The sequence below is a fragment of the Channa argus genome, chromosome 7 (assembly GCF_033026475.1).
Source record: "Channa argus isolate prfri chromosome 7, Channa argus male v1.0, whole genome shotgun sequence".
Taxonomy (NCBI): domain Eukaryota; kingdom Metazoa; phylum Chordata; class Actinopteri; order Anabantiformes; family Channidae; genus Channa; species Channa argus.
Genome location: NC_090203.1, coordinates 3,290,435 through 3,302,610, shown reverse-complemented (window position 1 = coordinate 3,302,610; position 12,176 = coordinate 3,290,435). Strand labels below are relative to the sequence as shown.

The 12,176-nt window shown below is 43.1% G+C and overlaps 1 protein-coding gene across 11 annotated transcripts in view; it reads left to right on the top strand.

The window, feature by feature from the left end:
• Nucleotides 1-12,176, top strand: part of mef2d (myocyte enhancer factor 2d) — a 94,812-nt gene that overhangs the window by 77,601 nt on the left and 5,035 nt on the right. For 3 of the 11 annotated variants that reach the window (XM_067511861.1, XM_067511857.1, XM_067511862.1), the window contains 5 exons: nucleotides 592-621; nucleotides 3,061-3,178; nucleotides 3,610-3,784; nucleotides 5,512-5,574; nucleotides 8,985-9,035. In XM_067511861.1, coding sequence (XP_067367962.1) covers nucleotides 592-621; nucleotides 3,061-3,178; nucleotides 3,610-3,784; nucleotides 5,512-5,574; nucleotides 8,985-9,035 — 437 coding nt within the window. The remainder of the gene's footprint in view (nucleotides 1-591; nucleotides 622-3,060; nucleotides 3,179-3,609; nucleotides 3,785-5,511; nucleotides 5,575-8,984; nucleotides 9,036-12,176) is intronic. The other 8 variants (XM_067511864.1, XM_067511860.1, XM_067511866.1 and 5 more) reach the window with 4 other exon arrangements.

Genomic DNA, 12,176 nt, shown 5'->3' with positions numbered 1-12,176 from the left:
GCTATAGATTTCTGTAGCTAGTCTGCACCCACTGGATCCTTGTCATACTGCACTAATTTGCATCATGTCACATTTACATTACTCTTCCAATATTTGGCTCAAGTTATCCAGTTATAGACTGAAAGCAAAGCACTTTTTAGGAAGTCTATACATTTGCATCCAGATTAAAGATGTCCAGCTAATTGCAGTTTCTACAACTTGGAACAATTTAAAGAAGTAAAGTTATATTTTATACTGAATAGCAAAGGTTCCATGTGAGTAGACGACTCCTAGACAGAAGTATTACGAATATTCGAAATGTTTTGCAATTCAGCATCTGGATCCACTCGAGTTAAGTCATCAATCAGCTCGGCTGCATTTTAACATGTTATTGTTATAGTTGAGGAGTGGGACTTGAAGAGCTTGAAAACTAGAGGCCACATGTCCAGTAACACCCATCTACAAGTATCACTTTAGCCATATCTACAAACACAATTTTTAATTACATTACTATAATTTTTATTGTTAGTTCATGTTTTCCTAAAGTTAGTTGCTGTAGAAATGTAACCGTCCTCTGTTTTTCACTCCCCCCCTTTTCCTTCGGCCGTGCAGACAGAAGAAGACCTGGAGTTGGTGAGTGAGGTGAATAGACTTCTAGACTTTTAGCCTCATGGATGTGGTGTCAATCTCTGTGTGATCTCACCGAGCATGAGTGTGACACCGTTGGCAAACGCATCCCACTGGGGTCGACACTGGTGCGGTGACAAAAGTAGAGTCGTTAAAACGTCAGCATTCACGTGAACACGGAGCATCAGAGCAACGCACAAACGGAGGACAGATCAGCTGGTTGCGCTGCTTCCTGGATGATTCTTGACAATGTTTAGCCTAACGTGGGATGTATATACATCAAGTTCAAGTCAAGTTGCAAAAATGCTTAAGTCGTGTGCTTAAGCATTTTTAAGCATATTTTTAGTCGAAATATTGTTTCCATAGTTTTTCTTAATGCAAAGAGGAACTGACAAAGCCTGCTGTGACCCAGCACTGAGCGAGTCTCACCCTTCTAACCAATCAGATTATCTAAACCATCTCTGTAGCATTCCTAAGTAGATTTTAAGTTCATAACAATGACTACCAGAGGGGGCTGTGCAGAGTGGGGGGGGGGGAATACAGAGCAAAGCAAAGCTGTATGGTGGGGCAGAACAGAGGGGACTGGTCCAGAGCCTTGTGCCAGCTATAGATAAATATTGTAGCTTTAATTGTCTGACCGTCGACACCTGAAAGACTTGAACTGCAGGTCTGGGTTTATTTCAGAACAATAACAACAAATGAAAACCGCAGGCTGCGTGGCCACATACCCTGCACATCAGGGCTTTGCACGGAAATTAATATTTGACAGATGCTTTTGTCCACAACGATGACAAAACTGTGCTTGCAGAATGGTAGCACTGTTACTTAATGACAAACAAGCTTTAACTTAATGATTGTTTTGCTTCGACATCATGTCTGTTTCATTTGTCACCGGAATATACTGAAATTAACCACAGCCTCATATTAGAATTGACCTTTTGCTCCACCAGGCAGTGTCTGCTTAATGCATATATGCTTTTCAAGGGCAACATTGTAGCATTTTATAATGGGGAAACTTTCGGAAGCTTTTCCAAACAAATTGAAAATATTTGTGGTGCAGTGGAGCACAGTTTAAAACAAACGTGCTCGAGAGGGAATCGGAGCAACCAGCCGACTGTCCAGCGTGTGAACACTGCTCAGCATGTGCATGTTTGATTTGATCTGAGTGTCGATGCTCTGAGGATGAGAGTAATAAAGGATCACAGAGTCTCCAACCTGGAACACAGACGGACATGTTGGAGTCCTGCGCACACACACACACACACACACACGTGCATGCTGACATGTGCTCATGCATATTTCTTTGCATAAATATCCAGGCACACTTCAGAACAAACATTGTGTATTCATTCCTCGCATACATCTCTTGCACACATTTACACACTACTTTTTCCAGCACATCCTCACTCTCACACACACACACACTCACTCGCACTCATCTCCACTGTCATCGTGTCGATGCATGCGTTCCTGTCAGCATGATCCTCATAACACCTTCCACCGTGATGCTACAGTACATAACACGAGCGCCCGGCCCTGGCGACAGCGTTGCCGTGCCAACGCCACCTTGAGATGCGAGATACTTCTCATCTTGCACATCTTGATGTTAAAGTGTCACAGAAAAATTAAACGCCTCAAAGAGAACGGAGGTGCTTGGATTTTCGCACAGGGAGTGGAAATGTTCCTGCGTGTGGCACGAAGAACACTGCCCTGCACAAGTTGAGCGGCTTAATGGATCAGACTTTACAATATTTTACTTGCTTTAGTTTGGCAGTAACAATGCAAAAGTAGCAGAAAAACAGAGTTGCAGCAGACCGTACAGTTACATCACTGATAGTGTGCAGTGTTTTTATTTCGGCTATAAGCACAACAAGCTCTGTTTATAGTTCAATATTTCAGTGGTAACAGTGTAATTAAATTGTTCTCAGTCACATTACAAAGTCTCTGCATCCACTCTGCTGTACACTGGAAAGCACATGCTAACCATTATCATTATTGCTGTTGAAAATGGATGAAGTCATGTGCCATGAACTCATACACTCAGCCCTTATAAGGAGAAAAAGACACGAATCGTTGTGGAGCTGGACCAGGTTTTCTCACGACACAGAGCCACAACACTTTCCCCAAAGATCCAGGAAAGAGAGAGCTGGGTTGTAAATCCCAGCTCTTGGATGTTTTAGCAACCTTTGTCAGAAAATTACACACAATTACTCAAATGCTTTTATACGTAAGCCACAAACTTTTGGACACCAAAGACCTTCAGAAATAAACTACCTTTAAAGATGTAGAAAAAAATTAGAGAGGGAATTTCAGAATTAAAGTCTTTATTTAACAGAACTCCACTAAAAGACCCTTTGCTCTCCTGAAGGCACCAGACCCCATCTGTTGGTCCACTCTTCAGCTTCCAGCGTCTCACTGTTCCAACTTTCTCTATCCATCTCTCTGTTTTCCCAGAGTGCTCAGCGGCTAGGTGGAACCCAGGTGGCACAGCCGCTCTCCACGCCAGTGGTCTCCGTGACAACACCCAGTCTCTTAGCGCCCTTCTCCGGCATGCAGACAGGCTACAACACTGGTAAGACAGTGAAGCTGGCACAGCCACCTGCAGCCAGACAGGACTTTTTCAGCCCCAACTGAATCTGTCTTTTTACATCAGGGCAGCAAGAAACTGCTACATCCACCAAGTTTGGATTTAAAAATAGTGGAAAAGATAAAATACTAAGTCAAGTAAAAAAAAATATAGTCAGCATTATGTTGTGAATATCTTAAGTGTCATGTAGAAATACTTGAAAACCTCACAGTGTGATGCCACAAACCGCTATGAATATTCACTTTGTTCATTGTGTGCGGGCCTCTGGAATGATTCCACTTCAAAGGTCTCCATTAATATGGATTAGCCCTGATTAATATTGATGCACCAGCAGAAACTTGTATGATGTAAAACAATCCCCCTCCTCCTGCCTCCCCACTTCTTTTCGCCTTCTCTCTCCATCCCCTTAATCTCAGAGTACCAGCTGACGAGTGCAGATCTCACGGCGCTCCAGACGTTCACACCACCAGGGCTGGTGCCTGGCAACATGGCTGCCTGGCAACAGCAGCAGCAACCAGCAGTCTCCCAGCAACAACAGCAACAACAACAGCAGCAACAGCAGCTGAGCTTGGCATCGCTCAGTAACTTGGTGTAAGCTCCTTTTTTTTTTTTTCCCCTTTAACTACCTCATACAGATGAAACTGATTTGGTCATTTCCCGACCTTTGACCTTTACCCTTCATCTAGTGGCCAGACGCTTTACGAGCCCCGAGCTCGTCAGCTGTTGGAACAAACTAACCCTAACATGTGCACATACAGCCCTTACAGCACTTCTCCGTACAAAGCTGTAGCATCATCCCAGCTGCGGTTGATTCATCTTTGTGGTGACCTAGATACTTCCCCCCTGCTTAGCTCAGGCTCCCACTGGAGTCCCACTCTGATTTTGCTCCTGGTAGGGAGGCTAGGCTGCTGGCTGTGCTATCCAACACACAAGGTTTGAAAGTGTTAAAGATGGACGGAACCTGCAGTAACTTATTTGAACCAGTAGGAAATAATGCTGAGCGTCTGATGTCAGTTTTTGTTTTAAAGCAGATTCACGCAGCACGACACATTCAGGTGACTCCGGTTCTTTCCTTAGTGCCCTGAGAGTACATTTCTGCTGCTGGTCCTTATAGAGTCTTGATATGCTACTGCAGCCTCCTCTTAAGCAAGTATTGTCCTCAAGCTTCTCAGGACCACAGGTCTTTCTCCGTCTCACATCATTGCTTGTTAAAATTTTAGCTCTGAACTACCACAAACACCAAAATGAGAAATTGGGCCACAACTAAAAACTGCTTTCATTATTGAGTAATCAGGAAAATAATCTGCAGGTTCAAAGTTAAAATTTCCTTCTTAGCCATGTTGTATGTTAGATTTGATGTTCTACATATCAGAAATTAAAATGGAAAATTGTGAGCGTGGAAAACAATTTTTTTTTTAACCTAACTTGCTACATTATGATAGTGTTGCATGATGGGATATCACCTTGCTGTAGATTCACATGAGTTACCATCCACAGCATCTTAAAGAAAAGTTGGGTAGAAACTGGTTTCTAAGAAATTGAAGAACTGAAAACACTTGTGTGGCTGCGCAGTACCATTAACATTTGTTTAGCCTCTAGTGTCTCTTCAAACCATAGTTCAGAGGTTTTTCAGTGAAATTGTAGAACATGAAAAACTTGCTTCCCATGGCTCTGATTTGGAGAGTTTATTTAAATAAATGACCCTCTGCATTCCATGGTTTAAAATATCTAAAAATACTTATACTGGGGAAGTTTTACTTACTACTGATGAAGTCATCTGGCTGTCTTATACTACGAAGGTGGTATGTAGCTGATGTCATCTACAGAGACAGAGGAAATGGAATGAATGTTCAGTAAAATCGCGGGAAGCCAGTTGAATTCTTGTGAAATATTCTGGCTAACTCGAAATAAACCTTCCAAACCTTCATGTGTTATCTGTGGGAACCTCATGCCTCAGTACTACAAAGCTCCTTTATAATAAATTAAAGGTGAGTTTGTCACCTTTAAATTTCGACCACAGGCCTCCACTAATTTCAGCTGTTTTCCATGTGACCTAATGTTTAATTGTTGTTGTTGATTTTCTACAGCTCTTTTACACCTTTCACATTAACCCCACTAACAAAGTCCTGACTGACAGAACTCTGATAGCTGATCAGTTCTATTAATTACGTACTTCAGAGTTTGACTTCTTGTCAGTGAGGTGTGTGAAGCGATGTAGACTGTACATTCGTGTTCTGTGCTGCGCTAACCTGTGGATGGGGGAGCAGCTTGTAACGGCCTCTTGTTTTTCCTCCCTCCCCCCCCCTTTTTCTCCACAGCATGTGGGGTGCAGAGAATGCAGAGATGGTTAACTGCATCTCCAATTTTGCCGCTAACCTGAGGTGAATGACATGTTAGACAGTAATGCTACGCAGCGCTGCCTTGCCTTTTATCTGTCGACTTATTCTACTGCTCAGCAAAAATTACAAAACCAGCCAAAGAAATTTCAGAATAGCCATAAAATGACAAACATATCTTTTCTTTCCATTTGTATTTTGGATGCGATGCCTGTTGTTGTTTTGTTGTGTCTACTTCATTGCTCTTTCAGTTTCACTTGCTGCAAAAGCACCTTTTTTTTTTTTAAGATTATGAATTTACTGTCGTGGTTGTAAGAGTTTTCATTCCCTCCTTAAGGCTTAGATCTGACGCTCCTTGGAAGTGTCACGAACAAAGAGGAAGAAGCAGCACCGTGCCGGTGACAGCGTCTCGTTAGCTTCTCAAAATGAAAGGAGTCTCTGGGTGCTGCTTTCACAGTCCCAAACACTGAACCAGTGCACAGCTGAGCTCCATCAACATGCTTACTGCATTAAAATTTAACTCTTTAGACATTTGGCTGTCACTCTCAGCTGCTTGTCACACTTCTTGTTCAATTACTCAGATACACATGAGCCTGAAATGCCTGCAGTTGTGTGGCTACATAGAATAATAGATGTAGTTATTTAGGCTTAAATAACATTAAATCAAATAGAGTTTAGATCAGATGATAGACTGTCTGATCCCACTGGTTGGTTTTCAAAAAGGAAAAAAAAAGCCTTTAATATTTAATATCTTTTTTTTTTTCAAAACAGTCACAGCTACAAATGTATCTGAGCTTAATTTAAAACGCTGAACAGCTGCTCAGAACCTCCATCACAGAAAAAGATAAAAAAAAAATAATACAAATGTGTTAAAAAAAATACACTTGGAATAATGGCAGCTGTCAGCAGAGAGACTGTTATTTGTTTCTCTGTCTGACAAGCTGAAAATTGGCCATGAAAATATGATAATAGGTTGTTTGTTATTGTATACAACAGCTGTGACTCCAGGGGGCTGAGCATCTTTGAAAAAGAAGTATATAGTTAACACTCACCAGCTCGCACACAGCAAATCTCCTCATATCGCCTTGTAAATGTTAACAAATGGCTGCCCAGATTGTATCGAGTCCTTCAGCAAACAGATCACTTAAACCACTCGGAGAAGCTGCCAGCAGTCACTTTCTCTGTTGAGTATTAGCTGTAACAATCCAATAACTGTTTCTCTGCAGAGGGCAGTGTAGAGGTTTTCACAAGGATCCTTAATTCACGGGTAGACAGCCACAGCTTGCAGGACTACGGCAAATTGGTGTTATTTAACCTGCAGGATTTAAAGAAAGACATGCACGTCATAAGCTCCCACAGCCCAAAATCAGATCTTAAAATTGCTTGTTTTGTGCCCCGGCAGATTAAAACCAAACTGAATAAACCCAGAAAGATGCGGGGACAAATAGAAAAGCTGGAGCCAGTGATGTTCAGCATTTTGCCTAAAGCGAGTGATGCCCAAATCCAATTCTGTTGACCCGATACCTTAAGGTTCAGGTATTGGCACATAGCGCTTCTGTTCCGGCACTTAAAACAAGAAAGTTAAAGGGTAAAAACTATTGATGTGAATGAAATAACAACTGGGACTGAATCTGACACGATGGTGAAGCTGCTAGCTGACTTTCAGTCTTCATCACAGGATCCTGCTGCTGCATCTAAACTGGGCACCTTGCTGTAATGGCTTCAGTGGCCTGGTGTCTGTGGTGACTGTTTGAGGCAGCGGCCCCTCGTGAGCTGAAAGCGTGTTTCTCGTGTTTAGGAGGTCAAACAAAAAAAAAAAAGCTCAACATTTTCCACCACATATTTGCAGATTTATGTGGAATCTCATTGGTTTTCATTGTGTTTTCTGATAAATGCTTGCTTTGACGTTAGATCCTGTCACTCTGGGAACTTAGCTGAGACTGTCGAGGAAAAGGGAACTCATCAGGTGCAAGCCTGGTTGCAGCAATTTGACAGCTTTAAAATAGCCGAGGCTTTTCTTCAAACGCTGATGATGGTTTTACAGAATAGGCAGGTTTTTAATCATGCAGCCCAGATGTTGTTGGTGGCAGACTTTCAGCAGCCCGAGGCCTGAAACCAGGCAGGTTTACTGCGCTGTGTGTGGGATCAGAACGACAGAATCGCTGTCGCCGAAAACAAGCGAGTCCCACAGAAATGTGGGAAGCCTTCCCAGCGCACCAAAGTGTTCTCTCAGCACAGTGGAAAAACCGTGCCATCCTAGGACAGCATGAGCAGACGTGGGCACTTCTGCAGCCCAGTCTGCTCCGGTTTGTTTTCGACTTCATCGCAGCGCGGCCTCGCAGCAAGCGGACGAGCTCCTTCCAATCAAACGTTGATTGACAGTTTGGCTGCGGGCCTCGCCTTCGCCTGTCGTCCGCACTTTTCCTCACCGTGGGCTGCACGAGGAAATGATTTCTGTCGTCTTAGCCTCTCCCGTCCCCCTTTTTAATCATTCCTCTTCCACCGCTTCCGTCTTTCCGCTTATTTCCTGCCCTTTTTTCAGGCTACACCTGTTGGTGCTCATCTTCCCCCTCGCTCCCCAATCTAAATGTTAATGTCACAGCTGCCCCCTAAGCCCCCTCCCCGCAGAGCCTCACGGTTTATATAGAGCTGCTCTCTGAATGATGTTTGTTGCAGGACGTGTCATTGTTTGTTTTGCTCACTGAGTCGACGTGTTATCAGCAGGCGGCACTTCCATTTGGGCCGTTTCGCAGGAAATGAACAGAACTTTTATGGACACTGTGTGCTAGTGCATCAGTGTTGATTTGTTCATTTGGTCCATCTACGTACGTAGCTACAAATCTGCCTGCGTGGAGGTTTGCAGAGTAGATAAAATGTTTCACCCACAAACCACCTTGTCTCCGTCTTGTCTCAGCTGAGGTTTAAGTTGGAAAAAAAAAAAACACATTGCTGAATTGCTAACAGGACACACGGTTTGTTAGCATGGTTTGCATTGTGTCCTGCCATCAGAGGCTGCTCAGTCAAACCTCTCTGAGGAATCACTGTTTTCCCAAACTAGAGATTAGAGAGTGAAAAGCGTCGGCCACAGCTGCTGAATGAGGCTCCCTGGAGCAGCAATGACGATAATCAGCTTTTGTGTCGTACCAAGCACGTCACCTCTTGGTCACAGGTTAATGTGTCGCACGATGGCAGCTCCAGTGTCAATTATCATGATCGAGCATCCGCACCTAGCAGTATCTGGCTGTTTGTGTGTGTGTGTGTGTGTGTAGATGACAATCAAATTAGTGTCAGGCTTTAGCTCACCGATGCTCTTTTTTAACGTCTCACTGTGAGTGAGGCAGCTTGTCTGCACTGACCATCACTGGCTTCCATCCTGCCGTTTCTCTGCTGTTATTAGCCTTTTTTTAAAAAAAACTTGCCTGTCTCTTTCCCCCCTCTCCCACCTCCCTCCACAGCTTGGCCTCTCAGTCCAACTTGCTCTTTGGCAGGGAGGAAGGCCTCTGCTGGTACTGTACTCTTCACACTTCAACCACACAGCTACAGCACAATGCTTCTCCCAAAATACCTGCTGTATGGAAGAACCCCCAGCCCACTTTAAAACTAAACTGGAAGAGCTGCTCTCTTTTGGCGGCGGCGGGGGGGGAGGGACATTAAATAGTTCCTATGGGACAATTTGGGGAAACAACACAGCAGGTAATGATGGAACAAATTAAATTGATTAAACTGAAATACAACACATAACTTTAATGAAATAAGCTTTTGGGGAAATACACAAGCTCGTCGTAAATTAGTTTTGATCTTTCCATGCAATTAATAGACGTTTCCGTTAATGTGACACTTTAAAGTACTCGAGCAGTGTGTGATAAATGGTTAAGTTACATCTACTAATACAACAAATGTAATAACAGGAATAAACAACTCAATGCTTTTTCTGTCCAAATACTTAAAAACTGCATTTAAGGGGGAAAAACTATAGACACTCAGTGAGATGTCACACGGATTTGATATTCTATCTAATTCATATTTATTCAGTTTAGTTCAGTATTCAGGGAGAATAAACTCAATGTTTGAGCCTTTCATACATTGGGAGTCTCCCTGGGGATGGATTAAATAAAGTGGCCCCCCTGGATACGTTTAGTCTTTAGAAGCGTCATTGTCCAGAATCCCTGAATCCTACAAGGAGAAAAAAATGTTTTGAAGGAGAAGTTTAGTTATGTTCTGCATTAATCATATTTTCAACAATGCCCCACACAGACACCAAATCCAGCAAAAAGTGACTTAACTCACAGGTGATGTCCTTCAGTCTGCAGCAGTCCTCATTACCTCATTTGTCTCTGAAATGTATCCAAAAAAAAAAAAAAGTTGCCCCAACATCCACCAAAGTGCATTTGGAGCAACTTTCTCAACAATAACTCTGTGTTTTAAAAGAAGAAACGTCAGCGAATCGGAGCGTCTGGCTGTTTTTGGACGAGAACAGAGGTCAACAGCAGACTGATGGACATCACACAGGAGTTGGTTTTTATATCTGCACAGTAGGAGCATTGATGACGATACAGTAGAAAATGATCAGAGTTATCGTTTAAGGCCATTCCCTTCATGACCACTTTATTAATCTAGATGTAGAGAATTAAATTAAATATTAAACAGTGCAAAACTAAATTTAACTGAATTACAGTCTCAACTGAGACGTGTTAGTTACAAATGACACGTTTGTTGGAACGACCGCTTCAGTAAATCTGTCTGATTGGAATTTAATTGAAAACGAGTCATTTCACTAAAGCAGAGTATTTTGGGAACCACGGCTGTATCTCACCACACCACACTAACCAAGTGTCTGCTTCTGGCTGTGCGCACTGCGCTGTTAGTGCTGGGGGGTAGTCGGCCGCTCCCGCCTTCATCACTGTCACTGGCCCGCTGAGTCAGCTGTTCTCTCCCGCCATAGCAAAGGCGCCTCCGTTGCACCACCATCCATCTACCTGTGCTGGCCCGAGCCGCGACGAGCAGGTTTGATGAAGTGGGTACAGCAGGAGACGGAGTGAGCCTCACTGCACCAAGGGATATGTGTGTGTGTGTGAGATAGGATAGAAGGGAGGGGGGCATTTGTATGTAAGTTTAAGTATATGTGTGTCAGTGGCGGAGGAAGATAGTGAGCACATTTGAGTGCTGCAGACCTAGATGGCCTGGAGCACTGCTATCTTAAATTCCCCTCTCAGTCTGCCAGTAATTGAGGGAATATTAGAGATACAGTGCTGCAGATGGCTCATGATATGACATATTATAACACACCCGAGGGGCGAAAAGCAGTTAATTGGGATCTTCAAATTCAGATCGGCCGTGTCAAGCTGGAGGAGAGGGAGGGAGAGAACGAGCACAGCCTTAAAAAAAAAAATAAAAATCCTGTCGACATCGTCAAAGGAGCCAAGCACAGTGCAGCGTCAACAGCCGGTGTCAGCCTCCGTGACAGGTTCGACTCAGCCTCCAGCCACCGGAGGATGAGTGTGAGGGTGGAGGGGCTGATTAGAAAGACTCGTGGCAGGTAGGAGCACAGACGGTGACACAGACGTAAGCTTTGTGGCACAGGGTTTTTGTCCCAAGCAGCGTCACACACGTGCACAGGAATCTTCAGAATTCCACTGAACTGCCCTGGAGCGCGTTCACGTTCAGACCACGATCAGCTGCATTGGTCCTAATAAGGAGAAATCCATTGGATACATTTATAGTAATATTAATAATGATAATAATAAGTCACCGTCCAGCCAGAAAAACCCAAAAAACAACAACAAAGTTGAACTTTTGTTACCAGACAATGTGACGTCCACACATTCCCGATAAACTAATAAAATGTGATTATAGTTAATTTCTTTTGGGGTTTTTTTGGTGATAATTCCTGTGAAATCTGCTTTAGATTACAGCCCATGACTCACAGGGTCAGTACAGCAAACTTACAGTGGACTCATCATGAACAACGGTGCAGCTCCTCGGTACCTTTGGATACATGTCTGTCGTTACTTGATAACAATGAGGAACAAGGGGAAAAAGCTCCACTTTAAATTTTAACCCTCGTTTGTTGAACAGGTAACAAAGGGGTTGTTTTTATTCCTGTTGCCTCAAAGCAACAAAAACCTGTTTAAATCAGTTGAAGCCCATATTCTAAACAACTTATTGACATAATTGTCTGTAGTTACACAGTAGATACTCGTGATTTTTAATAACTACCTCTTAACTAAACAATACTTACAATGCAGCTATTTTTCCTTCTTGTCACCACGTTACTCCCCAAAGTTTGCATATTGTTATCAAGTAGCAACAAATATGTATCTACAGGTACTGTGGACGTGCACCGTTGTTTCTTAGTACACAGTAAGTACACTGTACGTATCCTGTAATTACCTGGATGTTAGCAAATCCTATTTCACATTGTTTGCCATCTTCTAAAACCTTAAACTCTTGGATAAATAACTCACATGCCTGTTTGATTTGTACGTCGTCATTCCAACAGTATCAGTAGCAACTTACCAGAATCTGATGATCTCGTCAGTCTGAAAGACAGAATCACAAACGTCCAGCAACTGGTCCATGGAACGAAAGCACATTAACACAGCTTTTATGTTTTCACATAAACTATTACTACGACCCTCAGGTGTGTT